At 49.7% G+C, this 14,125-nt stretch overlaps 1 protein-coding gene across 7 annotated transcripts in view; it reads left to right on the forward strand.

Annotated features, from left to right (window-relative positions):
- Positions 1-10,114, forward strand: part of HIF3A (hypoxia inducible factor 3 subunit alpha) — a 47,083-nt gene extending 36,969 nt beyond the window's left edge. For 4 of the 7 annotated variants that reach the window (XM_058428759.1, XM_058428761.1, XM_058428760.1 and 1 more), the window contains 3 exons: positions 501-618; positions 4,295-4,376; positions 8,470-9,790. In XM_058428759.1, the coding sequence (XP_058284742.1) occupies positions 501-618; positions 4,295-4,376; positions 8,470-8,726 (457 nt within the window). In that variant the 3' untranslated portion in view covers positions 8,727-9,790. Of the gene's footprint in view, positions 1-500; positions 619-4,294; positions 4,377-8,469 lie in introns of all 7 variants that reach the window. The other 3 variants (XM_032176483.2, XM_032176485.2, XR_004252131.2) reach the window with 2 other exon arrangements.
- The last annotated feature ends 4,011 nt before the right edge of the window (positions 10,115-14,125 follow it).

Here is a 14,125-nt window from a genome sequence, read left to right on the forward strand (position 1 = left end):
GGATGGGTGGATGGGTGGATGGTGGATGGCTAGCAGACAAATGGTGGATGGACAGCGGATGGATGGATGGATGGATAGATGGATGGATAGAGGATGGCAGATGGATGGATGGTGGATGGCTGGCAGGCAGATGGATGGATGGATGGGTGGATGGATGGCAGATGGATGGCAGATGGATGGATGGATCGATGGATGGATGGACAGATGGATGGATGGTGGATGGCTGGGTGGAAGGATGGATGGATAGATGAAGGACAACTAGGTGGATGAATAGGTGGATGAATGGAAGGATAAATGGATGGAGGTTGGGTGGGTGGGTGATAGATCATTGGATAAATGAGAAGATGGATTGGTGGATGGATGGATGGACTGGTGAGTATATGAGTAAAGGAATAAATAAGTGCTCAGGGGAGTGAACGAATGCTCATCACCTGCTTACACTGTTATCCACACTTGCCCAAGTTTCCTGTGTCCTGAGATTCTTGCCTGTTTTCCTCCAGGACCCTGGCCCAGAGCTCAGAGGACGAGGACGAGGGAGTGGAGCTGCTGGGAGTGAGACCTCCCAAAAGGTCCCCCAGCCCAGAACCCGAAAACTTTCTGCTGTTTCCCCTCAGCCTGGTGTGTTGAGGGATTAATGGGATTCTCTGGCCCTCATTACCTAGCTGGCTTAAACCTACTGTTTTATAGATAGGAAACCAGAGAGGGGCAGGGGCTGGTTGAGGGTCATACAGAAAGTCAGTTGGCCAGGTGAGACTAAAGCCTGATCTTCTAGTTTCACTAATGGGTATTAAAAACCTCTGCAGTGAACTGAGATCGTGCCACCGCACCCCAGCCTGAGTGACAGAATGAGACCTTGTCAAAAGAAAAAAAAAAACTCTGCAAATACATGTAAGATGGCAGTAAGTCAGCTGGGCACAGTTGCTCACGCCTGTAATCCCAGTACTTTGGGAAGCCGAGGCAGGTGGATCACCTGAGGTTGGGAGTTTGAGACCAGCCTGACCAACATAGAGATACCCTATCTCTACTAAAAATACAAAATTAGACAGGCATGGTGGTACATGCCTGTAATCCCAGCTACTCAGGAGGCTGAGGCAGGAGAATCATTTGAACCCGGGAGGAGAAGATTGCGGTGAGCTGAGATCGTGCCACTGCACTCCAGCCTAGGCAACAAGAGTGAAACTCCGTCTCAAAAAAAAAAAAAGATGGCAATAAGTGCAAAGAAGGAAAAATTAAGCAGGCTAAGGGGAGAAATGGCATGTGGCTGGTATCTGCAGGAATCTTCTCTGCTCCCATGGGTCCCCCTCCCCAAACTAGAACAGGTCTTGGCCTTGGATTACTAGTGCAGAGTTCAAAGTGCAGACACTAGAATCAGACTGACCTGGATTGAAGTCCCAGGTCTGCCACCCAGTAACTGTGAGACCTTGGGCAGGTGACATCACCACATGGAGCCTCAGTTTCCTCATCCAGAAAGTGGGAATAGTTACATCTCACGGGACTGCCATGAGGATTAAAGGAAATTAGGCTAGGCCCTTAGCTGACGCTCAGTGGGCTGACCATAAATGGTGTACAAAAACAAACCAAATGGCCGGGCATGGTGGCTCATGCCTGTAATCCCAGCACTTTGGGAGGCCGAGGTGGGCGGATCATCTGAGGTCAGGAGTTCGAGACCAGCCTGGCCAACATGGTGAAACCCCATCTCTACTGAAAATACAAAAATTAGCCAGACATGGTGGCAGGTGCCTGTAATCCCAGCTACTCTGGAGGCTAAGACAGGAGAATTGCTTGAACCCGGGAGGTGGAGATTGCAGTGAGCCGAGATCCTGCCGCTGCACTCCAGCCTGGGCCACAGAGCAAAACTCCCTCTAAACAAACAAACAAACAAACAAACAAAACCAGCCTCCTCGCAGTGTCCCTCCTCCAGTCTCTCCCCAGCTATTCATTCTGCACAACAGCAACTGCAATACCCTTTTCAAAAGCCTGGGCCAGGTGCAGTGGTTCCCATCTGTAATCCCAGCACTTTGGGAAGCCAAGGCAGGAGGATCACCTGAGCCCAGGAGTTCGAGACCAGCCTGGGCAACATAGTGAGATGCTGTCTCTACAGACAAACAAAAAAAATTAAAAGTTAGCCGGGTGTGGTGACATGTGCCTGTAGTCCCAGCTACTCAGGAGGCTGCAGTGAAAGGATCACCTGAGCCTGGGAGGTCGAGGCTGTAGTGAGCCATGATCGTGCCACTGCACTACAGCCTAGATGACAGCACAAGACGCTGTCTCAAAAAAATAAAAATAAGCCAGCCTGGACTATGTCACTTCTGCAAGGCCTCCCTCTAGGACCTTTCATGGCCCCCCGGTGCTTACAGCAGTGCCCTGGTTCTTCACTCTGCAAAGGGTTGTTTGAATATGAGATGTGGTTGATAATATAACAGTTTACAGGCCAGACCTAATGCCTCACACCTGTAATCCCAGCACTTTGGGAGGATGAGGCGGGATAATCACTTGAAGTCTGGAGTTCAAGACCAGCCTGGCCAACATGGTGAAACCCTGTCTCTACTAAAAATACAAACATTAGCTGGGTGTCGGTGCACACCTACAGTGCCAGCTACTCGGAAGGCTAAGGCACAAGAATTGCTTGAACTCGGGAGGCGGAGGTTGCAGTGAGCCGAGATCGCGCCATTGCACTCCTGCCTGGAGGACAGGGTGAAACTCTCTCTCGGAAAAAAAAAAAAAAAAAAAAACCTCTCTCTCTATATATATGTATATATGTGTATATACATATGTATATATGTACATATACATATATAACAGCTTACACTTATTAAGTGCCTACCATGTGCCAGACACTGCACTAAATTCCTTGCATGATTAACTCATTTAATCCCCACAACTACTATTGAAATATTCTTGTTACTGTTATACACACTTACACAGAAGAAGTTAAACAACTGTATCAGAGTGTGCACAGGAAAGGTAGCACACTCGGAGTGTTGAGGAGGATTTAATAACAGGACTGTTGAAAAAGCTGTTAACATCGTGGAGGGAAATCAGCAAGGCTGGTGCAGTACCCTGGGGCACAGCATGGGAAGTGGGCACCAGCCCTGGCCTGAAGGTGCAGGGCGGGGTGGTCACAAGATCCTGCATCGAGTGGAGTCCAGCTAATGAGGGCTGAAACCTTCCATGGAGGGACACCGCCAACTCACAGAGAAGAATGAATACCCTACCTGGTGGTGTCTCCCGTGAGCTAACCAACCAACAGGAACACACGGAGCAAAGTTGCACGCTGTTACGGTCCCTGTGCACAGGTCCTCGGGCGAAGGAAGAAGGAGAAGGGGGAATGAGGCTCTGGAGGAACACAAGTAAGGACGACTTGACAGGGACTGACCCAAAGTCACACCACAGATGGGTGGCCACTGGACCCCAGCAGCCCTGAACTACTGCACCATCTTGTCTTTGGATATATAGATTTTTTTCCTTCCTTCCTTTCTTTTTTTCTTTTCCTTTCCTTTCTTTTCTTTCTTTTTTGAGATGGAGTCTCATTCTGTCACCCAGGCTGGAGTACAGTGGCACAATCTTGGCTCACTACAACCTCCTCCTCCCAGGTTGAAGCAATTCTCCTACCTCCGCCTCCCAAGTAGCTGGGATTACAGACATGCGCCACCACACCCTGCTAATTTTTGTATTTTTAGTACAGACGGAGTTTCACCATGTTGGCCAGGCTGGTCTCGAACTCCTGACCTCGAATGATCCACCCATCTCAGCCTCCCAAAGTGGAGCCACCATGCCCAGCTTATTTCATTTTTAAAATTTTTTGTAGAGATAGGGTCTCGTTATGTTGCCCAGGCTGATCTCAAACTCCTGACCTCAGGTGATCCTCCTACCTTGGCCTCCCAAAGCACTCGAATTACAGGCATGAGCCACTGCGCTTGGCCTTATTTTTATTTTATTTATTTATTTTTTTTAGAGATAGGGTCTCTGTCACCCAGACTGGAATGCAGTGACACGATCATAGCTCACTGCAACCTCAAACTTCTGGTCTCAAGGGATCCTCTCACCTCAGCCTCCTAAGTAGCTAGGATTACAGGCACATGCCACCACACCCAGCTAATTTTTAAATTTTTGTAGAGATGAGATCTCACTATCTTGCCCAGGCTGGTCTCAAACGCTTGGGCTTAAGCGATCCTCCCAATTCTCCGGCCTCAGCCTCCCAAAGTGCTGGGATTACAGCCACCACGCCCGGCCGTTCCTTGGATACTAATGATGGTAATGATGATGGTGGTGGCTTTGTCTCTCTCTCCCACAGAGTTTCCTTCTGACAGGAGGACCAGCCCCAGGGAGCCTACAGGACCCCAGCACCCCACTCCTGAACCTGAATGAGCCCCTGGGTGAGTAGCAACCTGGGTATCCAGAGCCCCAGGGCACTCTCTCCCCTGGGAGGTGCCAGAGGGATGGAGCCATTCCAAAGGTGCTGGGGGACTATCAGTGCTTGGAGATGACCTTGGTGGAAACAGCAGCTCCTGTCTCTTCTGTCTTCTCATGGGCACTGTGGAGGAGAGAGGAAGAGAGACCCTAAGGGAGGCAGGGGCTTTCCAAGGCTGCCCTTTGGGGTGGAAGCCCGAGCCTAGGTCTCTGGAGCCTGCACGCCTATGATCACATTTATTTATTTATTTACTTGATGAAGTCTCGCTCTGTCGCCCAGGCTGGAGTGCAGTGGCGTGATCTTGGCTCACTGCAACCTCCGCCTCCTGGGTTCAAGCGATTCTCCTGCCCCAGCCTCCCACGTAGCTGGGATCACAGGTGTATGCCACCACACCTGGCTAACTTTTGTATTTTTAGTAGAGATGGGGTTTCACCATGTTGGCCAGGCTGGTCTTGAACTCCTGACCTCAGCCTCCGAAAGTGGTAGGATTACAGGCGTGAGCCACTGCACCCAGCCTAAAAATGTTTTTAGATGAAAAAAAAAAGCAATTGAAAGGAAATGTCTTCTCATGTGGCTATGGTGGTGATGCTGCTTCCCACAGCCCCTCCACAGAGCATGAGACAAGCTGTCATTTTCCAGTGTAGCTATCAAAAGCCATAGCTTCACTTGAAACCTCCAGGTATCAGCCAGAGGGATCTTTTCAGAGCCTGAATCTGACCCTGGCCCTCCTCTGCTGAAAACCCTTCTATGGCTCCCTATTGCCCTTCAAAGAAAGATCAAGCTCCTCACTTGGACTCAGATCCCTGCAGGGTCTGGTCTTCGCCACATCTCAGACCACACTGTGCTCCACACCCTCTGTTTCAGCCACAGTCACTGTCGTTCAGTTTATTCTTTCCTTCATGCATGTAGCAAATGTTTATGGAGCACGCAGTGAGCACCAGGCATGGTTCTAGGGGGCTGGGGACTCGCTGTCTCTACAGAAATATCTACCCTTGTGGAGCTGACCTCCTAGTGTGGGAGACAGACCATAACAAAGAAACAAGTACGAGAAAGAGTGCAAGAGGGAGGCTGGGCATGGTGGCTCATGCCTGTAATCCCAGCACTTTGGGAAGCCAAAGTGGGAGGATCACTTGAGACTAGGAGTTTGAGGTCAGCCTGGACAGTATAACGAGACCTTGTCTCTACATTGCCCTGTCGCCCAAGCTGGAGTGCAGTGGTGAAATCTTGGCTCACTGCAGCCTCTACTTCCTGGGTTCAAGCGATTCTCCTGCCTCAGCTTCCCAAGTAGCTGGCACATGCCACCGTGCCTGGCTAATTTTTGTATTTTTAGTAGAGACGGGGTTTCACCATGTAGGTCAGGCTGGTCTTGAACTCCTGACCTCAGGTGATCTGCCTGCCTTGACCTCTCAATGTGCTGGAATTACAGGTGTGAGCCACTGCACCTGGCCTAAAAAATTTTTTTTAATTGGCCGGTCATGGTGGTGCATGCCTATAGTTCCAGCTACTCTGGAGGCTGAGGTGGGAGGATCACTTGAGCCTGGGAGTTCAAGGCTGCAGTGAGCTACGATGGTGCCACTGCACTCCAGTCTGGGCAACACAGCGAGACCCTGTCTCAAATAAAAAAGAGTGCAAGAGGGCGGGGTGTTTCATGCCTGTAATCACAGTGTTTTGGGAGGCTATGGAGGGGAGGATCACTTGAGACCAAAGGTTCAAGACTAGCCTGGGAAACATGGCAAGACCCTCTCTCTACAAAAAATTTTTAAAAACCAAGTGGGTGTGGTGGTCCTAGTTACTTGGGAGGCTGAGACGGAAGGATTGCTTAAGCCCAGGAGTTCGAGGCTGCAGTGAGCTGTGACTGCACCACTGTACTCCAACCTGGGTGACAGGGCGAGATCCTGTATTTATTTATTTTCACATTTTTATTTTCTTTCTCTCTTTTTTTTTTTTTTTTTTTTTTGAGGCGGAGTCTCGCTCTGTCACCCAGGCTGGAGTGCAGCGGCATGATCTCAGCTCACTGCAGGCTCTGCCCCCAGGTTCACACCATTCTCCTGCCTCAGCCTCCCAAGTAGCTGGGACTACAGGCGTGTGCCACCTCACCTGGATAATTTTTTGTATTTTTAGTAGAGACGGGGTTTCACCATGTTAGCCAGGATGGTCTCAATCTCCTGACCTCGTGATCCGCCCACCTTGGCCTCCCAAAATACTGGGATTACAGGCTTTCTCTTTTTTTTGAGAAAGGTCTCGCTCTGTCACCCAGGCTGGAGTGCAGCGGTGCACTGTCAGCTCCCTGCAGCCTGTGTGCCCCCGGGCTCAAGCGATCCTCCCACCTCAGCCTTCCGAGTAGCTGGGACTGCAGGTGGGCACCAGCACGCTCAACTTTTTTTTTTTTTTTTTTTGTATTTTTAGTAGAGACAGAATTTTACCACATTGCCCAGGCTGGTCTTGAACTCCTGAGCTCAAGCGATCCACTCATCTCAGTTTCCCAAAGTGCTGGGATTACAGGCGTGAGCCACCGCACCAGGCCCCTGTCTCTATTTAAACAAACAGGCCAGGTGCGGTGGCTCATGCCTGGAATCCTAGCACTTTGGGAGGCTGAGGCAGGTGGACCACCTGAGGTGAGGAGTTCAAGACCAGCCTGGCCAACATGGTGAAACCCTGTCTGTACTAAAAATACAAAAATTAGCCAGGCACGGTGGCGGGCGCCTGTAATCCCAACTACGCAGGAGGCTGAGACAGGAGAATCACTTGAGCCCAGGAGGCAGAGTTTGCAGTGAGCTGAGATCACTCCATTGCACTGCAGCCTGGGCAACACAGCAAGACTGTCTCAAAAAATAAAAATATAAATATAAACAAATGAACAAAAAAGAGTGGGAGATGAAAATAAGTGTAACAGGGGGAAATAATGCATGCAAGGAAAAAGGGTTTGGAGTGGGGGGATTTCAGTTTTAAACAGTATGATCAGGGTGGTTTCATTGAGAAGGTGATAGTTGACCAAAGACCTGGAGTGAGTCCTGACGATATCGGGGGGAAGAGTGTCCCAGGCAGAGAGAACAGCAAGTGCAAAGGCCCTTAGGTGGGGACTGTATCTATCTTTTTTGGGGGTGAGGGGACAGGGTGGGTCTTGCTCTGTTGCCCAGGCTGGAGCACAGTGGTGCAATCACAGCTCACTGCAGCCTTGAACTCCTGGGCTCAAGCGATCCTCCTATCTCAGTCTCCCGAGTAGCTGGGACTACAAGTACGCTTCATCACGTCTGGCTAATTTTTTAATTTTTGTAGAGAAAGAGGTCTTGCTATGTTGCTCAGGCTGGTCTCAAACTCCTGGGCTCAAGTGATCCTCCTGCCTCAGCCTCCCAAAGTGCTGAGATTGTGCCTGGCTGTCTCTGTCTTATTTGGGGAAAAACAAGGCCAATGTAGCTGAAGCAGAGAGGAGAGAAAGGTGAGCGCTGACTGCATGGAGCCTCTGTGGAGCAGTGTGATGGCTTTAAAGTCACCTTGCTTGAGGAGGCTGCCTCAGGGCCTTTGCATATCCTGATCCTTCTGCCTGGAATACTTTTCCCTCTGTTCTTTGCCATGTTACCACATCCTTTAGATCTCAAACCAAATATTACTCCTTACACAAAGCCCTCCCTGACTTCATATGCTCATGGTTTATAACACTCCATAATTACACAGGCCTTCGGGTCATCATTTGATGACTGTCTCCTTCTCCTTCAGGGGCAAGGGCCAGGGCTGTATGGGTCCCTGCTGTTCTCTTCTTTGTGCACATGGGTGGGTGGTGGCTAACCACAGAAGAAGTTCTCAGCACATATTTGTGAATGAGGAGCTAAGATTCACGCACTCGCACTGTGCCTAGCTTTGTGCTACATCCTGTATGCACCTGATCCAATTGGTGCTTCTCACTGGAATGTCGGCCCCATAAGGGCAGGGAGATTCATCAGCATCCTGGTCACTGCTGTGTCTCTAGCACCTGGCACAGTGCCTGACACAAAGTAGGTGCTCAGTAAACGTGTTTGGGTTTTTTTGTTGTTTTTGAGATAGGTTCTCACTTTGTCATCCAGGCTGGAGTGCAGTGGTACAAACACGGCTCACTGCAGCCTCGACCTGCTGGGCTCAAGCGATCCTCCTACTTCAGCCCCCACAAGTAGCTGGGACTACAGCCATGTGCCATCATGCCTGGCTGTTTGTAGGTTTTGTAGAGACGAGGTTTCGCCATGTTGCCCAGGCTGGTCTTGAACTCCTGAGTTCAAGCGATCCACCCGCCTTGGCCTCCCAAAGTGCTGGGATTATTGGCATGAACCACCGCGCCCGACAGTAAATATGTTTTGAATGAATAAACTCTCATAAATGAAGTACGTGTGAGGATCCTGGTTTCCCAGGTAACAACAGCTGACTTAACTGCTTTCTCACCAGTACTAGTTACGGTTCAAACCACCTTCCATGGATTTACTAATTTATTCCTCACAACAGCCCAAGAGGGAGGTGCTGTTATTAGCCCATCTTACAGGTGAGGGAACTGAGGCACAGAGAGGTGAAGCCACCTGCCCCAGGTCACACAGCAAGTAAATAGCAACGCCTGGATTCAAACTAGGGCAGTGTCTGGCTCTGGACTCGGGTTCTTCACCGCAGCCCTGAACACCCCAGAGAGGTTCAGAGAGCGAAACATGCCCAAGACGTCACTGCCGTTCGAATCCAGGCAGGCCTGACTCGCCACCCAGGCTTTTAACTGCCAGGAAGGGGAGATGGGTTGATGTGGGATATGATGAGGTTTCTCTTCAAATAACCCGATCGGTCTTTTATTCTTTAATTCTTAGTACCCCCCACCTTTTTCCCTTTTTCCCTTTTTGCCTTTGTTAAATGCCCAGACACGCCACAATACCAGACGTTATCAATACCAGCTCACATTCCTTTCCTTCTTTAAAAAAAGGACTAACTTTCTAACTCATTACAGACACCCCTTCCCCTTTCCTGTCTTCTTTCTTTTATGTGCCCACCTTATCTAAAAAAAAATCAAATGTTTAGCCAACCGAAATCAGTTTAAATTGTATAACCCAACCCCAGCCAATAAAAAAAAAAGTACGAAAACAAGACTTGCCTCAAAAATAAAGGCTCTTGTGCCCCTTTGTTCCAGTGTGCTCTCACGGCAACTGGCCAAAGCGGCACCCCTCTGCGCAAAAGTAAAATTACTAAAAATCCTTTGTTTGAGTGTTCAATTTCCTTAAGATTTTAAACATTATTCCTAACACTGGGGTTATGGTTGTCCTCTGATTTATCTTTCGTCTTTTACCTTTCATTTATCATTTATCTTTCATCTTTGCAGGCCTGGGCCCCTCACTGCTCTCTCCGTACTCAGACGAGGACACTACCCAGCCCGGGGGCACCTTCCAGCCAAGGGCAGGCTCAGCCCAGGCCAACTGAGCCGGCTCCTCTCCCCATCTGCCTTCTCCTTCCCCAGAAAGGACCTCAACCACACTCCAAGCCGGCAGCCAACGCACAGGATGGGGGCGCCAGGAGAGGGACCCTTCTCTCCTCTATGTGCCCCCTGCCCACCTCGGGCCTACCTCAGCCCTCACCCCTCTGCCTGCTTCCAATCTGGGGGCTCTCTGGGGTGGTCTCAGCTCAGTGACCTCTGGGAGGGGGTTCCTGGCCCCCTCCTCCTTCTCTCAGGATTTCTTTTGGTGTTCTCAATACTTGGTTACCTCATTATCCCTTTCTCTGCCTCTCTTGGCTTTATTTCGGGGAATCGGGGTTGGGAGGGTTGGCGGGGGTCAGATCTGTGTTTCCAGGTTCTGGGGAGAACAATGATCCACAGGTCAACGTGATCACGTTTCCTTCTATCCTTCTTGTATTATTATTTTTATTTTTGTCAATTTCATGATATGATTTTTAATCATGATGAATTTCCTGGGTTCTATAAGAATGTGGGACTCTGATCTTCCCCCCTCCTCAGGTGTCAGTGCGGGGAGGCTCTGGGCCAGACCTCACCCCCAGCGACTTCCGATTGAGGCCAAAGCCCCCCAAGCTGCCCACCAGCTCTGCCTGCCCCTTGCGCTCTGGGCTTCCTGCTGCCCCCAGCTTTGCCTGGACACTGACTTCATTCATGGTCCTCCTACTTCAGGGGCAGCCTCCCAGTTCCTCTGCTTCCAAACTATGCAACCTCCAACCTGCTCCAGTTCCAGACTGTATAACCTCTGACCTGCACTGGTTCTAGACCACACAACCTCCAATGTCGTCTGCTTTAGATCACCTTCTTCTTCCTTCTTCCTTCTTCTTCCTCTTCCTCTTCCTTCTCTTCCTCTTCCTCTTCTTCTTCCTCCTCCTCCTCTTCCTCTTCTTCTTCTTCTTTTTTTTTGAGACAGAGTCTTGCTCTGTCACCCAGGCGGGAGTGCAGTGGCACGATTTCGGCTTACTGCAGCCTCCACACCCTGGGTTCAAGTGATTCTCCTGCCTCAGCTTCCCAAATAGCTGGGACTACAGGCATGTGCCACCATGCCCGGCTAATTTTTGTATTTTTAGTAGAGATGGGGTTTCACCACATTGTCCAGGCTGGTCTCGAACTCCTGACCTCAAGTGCTCCACCTGCCTCAGCCTTCCAAAGTGCTGGGATTACAGGCGTGAGCCGCTGCACCCAGCTAGAACTCATGTTCTCCAAAACCCTCTGCTTCATATTTCACCGTCTTCAGCTCTTTCTAGTTCTGGACCTCACCAGCCTCTCATTCTGCCTGTTTTCAAACCTCACGATCCCCAAAAATTGTCTGGTTCTGGGCCTCACAACCTCTAACTCCCTCTGGCTCTATAACTACCAGATTATTTTGGTTCTAGCATTCACTAACTTCCTCTGGTTCTAGACCTCTTCCTGTAAATTAATCCCTCTGGTTTTAGATCTCACACCCTCCAACTCCCTCTGGTTCCAGATCTTATATTCAGTGATTTCCTCTGGTTCTGGACCCCACAACTCCAAGCTTCCTGTTGGGTGCAGTTCTCCTGATCGGTAACATATTTGGTTCCAAATCCAGACCTCTTAATCTCTCTTTTTTTTTTTTGAGACAGAGTCCCACTCTGTCACCCAGGCTGGAGTACAGTGGCGCAATCTCGGCTCACTGCAGCCTCCACCTCCTGGGTTCAAGCGATTCTTAGGCCTCAGCCTCCCAAATAGCTGGGATTACAGGCGTGTGCCACCATGCCCGGCTAAGTTTTGTATTTTTAGTAGAGACAGTGTTTCACCATGTTGGCCAGACTGGTCTTGAACTCCCGACCTCAAGTGATCCACCCGCCTCAGCCTCCCAAAGTGCTGAAATTACAGGAGTGAGCCACCATGCCTGGCCAGAGTTCTTAATTTCTAAATCACTTTTGTTTTAGACCTTATGAGGCTCAGCTTATTCTCCTGCAGTTCTCTATAACCAAGACTCATTTTCTCTCATCAAAAACAAGTACAGAGAGTTTGATGTGCTCATCTTTTTTGTCTTCTTTTTTTTTTTTCTTTTTTGAGATGGAGTCTCTCTGTTGCCCAGGCTGGAGTATAGTGGCGCCATCTAGGCTCACTGCAACCTCCGCCTCCTGGGTTTAAGTGATTCTCCTGCCTCAGCCTCCTAAATTGCTGGGATTACAGGAGCCCACCACCACATCTGGCTAATTTTTTGTGTATTTTTTAGTAGACACGGGGTTTTGCCAAGTTGGCAGGGCTGGTCTTGAACTCCTGACCTCAGGTGATCCACCCACCTCAGACTCCCAAAGTGCTGGGATTACAGGCATAAGCCAATGTGCCCGACCCTGTCCTTATCTTATAATAACCAGTTCTTCTAGAACCAGACGATGCTCTAGTTCTCTTAGATTCTGAACCTCATGATCTGTACCACTCACTAGTTCCAGACTACACAACTTCTAGAAGGTGCCACCTCCAGGGTCCTCTGATTCAAGATCTGGTGATCTGCTGTTTCTCTGGTTCTAGAACTGACTTACAAGTGCCTTCTGATTCTAGACCTCATTCCGTAAGTTCCCTCGGCTCTAGACTTCATCATTTCCAGCTCCTCCTCACTCAAGATCTGACTCCAAATTACCCTGGGTCTAGAATTCAGCCTTCAAATATCTTCTGATTTTAGACTTTGCCTTATACATTTCTCTGGTTTTAGATCTTACCACCCTCAACTCCTTCTGATTCTAGATCTTATGGTTCCCAAATCTCTCTGGTTCTAGAACTCAGATTTTAGGCTTTTGTTTTTACGTTTTTTATTTAAAAAAAAAAAAATGGAGATGGGGTTTCGCCATGTTGCCCAGGCTGGTCGTGAACTCCTGAGCTCAAGCAATTCTCCCTCCTTGGCTTCACCAAAGTGCTGGGACTACAGGCATGAGCCACTGAGCCCAGCCAGGCTTTTTCTAATTCTATACCTTATTCTATAAATTCCTCTGCTTCTAAGCCTCACAGCTTCCAACTGCCTTTGATTTCAGATCCAAATTCCTCTGATTCTATAATTCAGCCTCCAAATGCTTCTGATTCTGGAATCTAGACTTTTCCCTAAAGATTCCTCTGGTTCTGAATCTTATAACCTCAACTCCCTAATTCCAGACCCCACCCTCCTAAATCTATTCTGGGCTTCCCACCCCACTGAACTTACCCAATTCCTTCTTTCAGTCTTAAATCTTCCCATTCTAGACCCCTACCCTCTAGGCTGTGCTGCTCCTGGACTTCATGCCTCTCCATTCTCATTGCCTACAATCTCTGTGCCCCAGAACCCCCTGCACTTCCCACCCCAGCCCTCCAGACATGCACTTACCTTGACTGTACCCCACATGTTTGGGGCACCTGGGGCTCCCTCATCCCTTGGGTGGTTTGCAGTCCGAAGACTTCTCCAGCCGTGCAGGCACATGCACAGGCACGGCGCCGTCTGCATATTGCCGGGTGGGGAGAGAGGCCAGGACCCCTCAGCTCTCTGCCACCATCTTTGTGCCTCCCTTACCCTCCAGCTTTCTTTCTACAAATGGTGCTACTGTTGGTCTCCCACAGGAAAAGGCCTCCCCCTTCTTAGCCCCGTTTACCCCCTTTGTGGAAGGCACTGCTCCCTCTGTTTTGTCAGGGGGTGGCCTATCCAGATTGGTGCTATGGGGGGGTCTGACCCCTCCCTCCTCCCTCTGGAGGTGATGTGGGCCCTCAATGGAGGGAATTGTGCTGGGCTAGGGAAAGGGGAGGGGCTAGACCGGCCACACTGGCTCTGAAACTCACCAATCTCTATACACCATAAAGACCTCACCTTGGTAGGCACCAGAGCTCTGCGTGTTGACTCATCTTTTGGATCTCCTCTGGGAGTGTGGGTGCACTGGTGGCTGAATGTCTTTTTTTTTTCTCCCTCCTTCCTTCCTTCTTTCCTTCCTTCTGCTCTCTCTCTTTCTTTCTTTTCTTTTTTTTTTTTTTTTTGGAGTCTCACTCTGTTGCCCAGGCTGGAGTGCAGTGGCACAATCTCAGCTCACTGCAACCTCTATTACCCAGGTTCAAGCGATTCTCCTGCCTCGATCTCCCAAGTAGCTGGGATTTCAGGCATGTGCCACCACACCCAGCTAATTTTTGTATTTTTAGTAGAGACTGGGTTTCACCACGTTGGTCAGGCTGGTCTCGAACTCCTGAACTCAGGTGATCTGCCCACCTTGGCCTCCCAAAATGCTGAGATTGCAGGCATGAGCCAGGCCCTTTCTTTCTTTCTTTTGAGACAGGGTCTCACTATCTCA

Source organism: Hylobates moloch, unplaced genomic scaffold, assembly GCF_009828535.3.
Source record: "Hylobates moloch isolate HMO894 unplaced genomic scaffold, HMol_V3 SCAFFOLD_15, whole genome shotgun sequence".
Lineage (NCBI taxonomy): Eukaryota > Metazoa > Chordata > Mammalia > Primates > Hylobatidae > Hylobates > Hylobates moloch.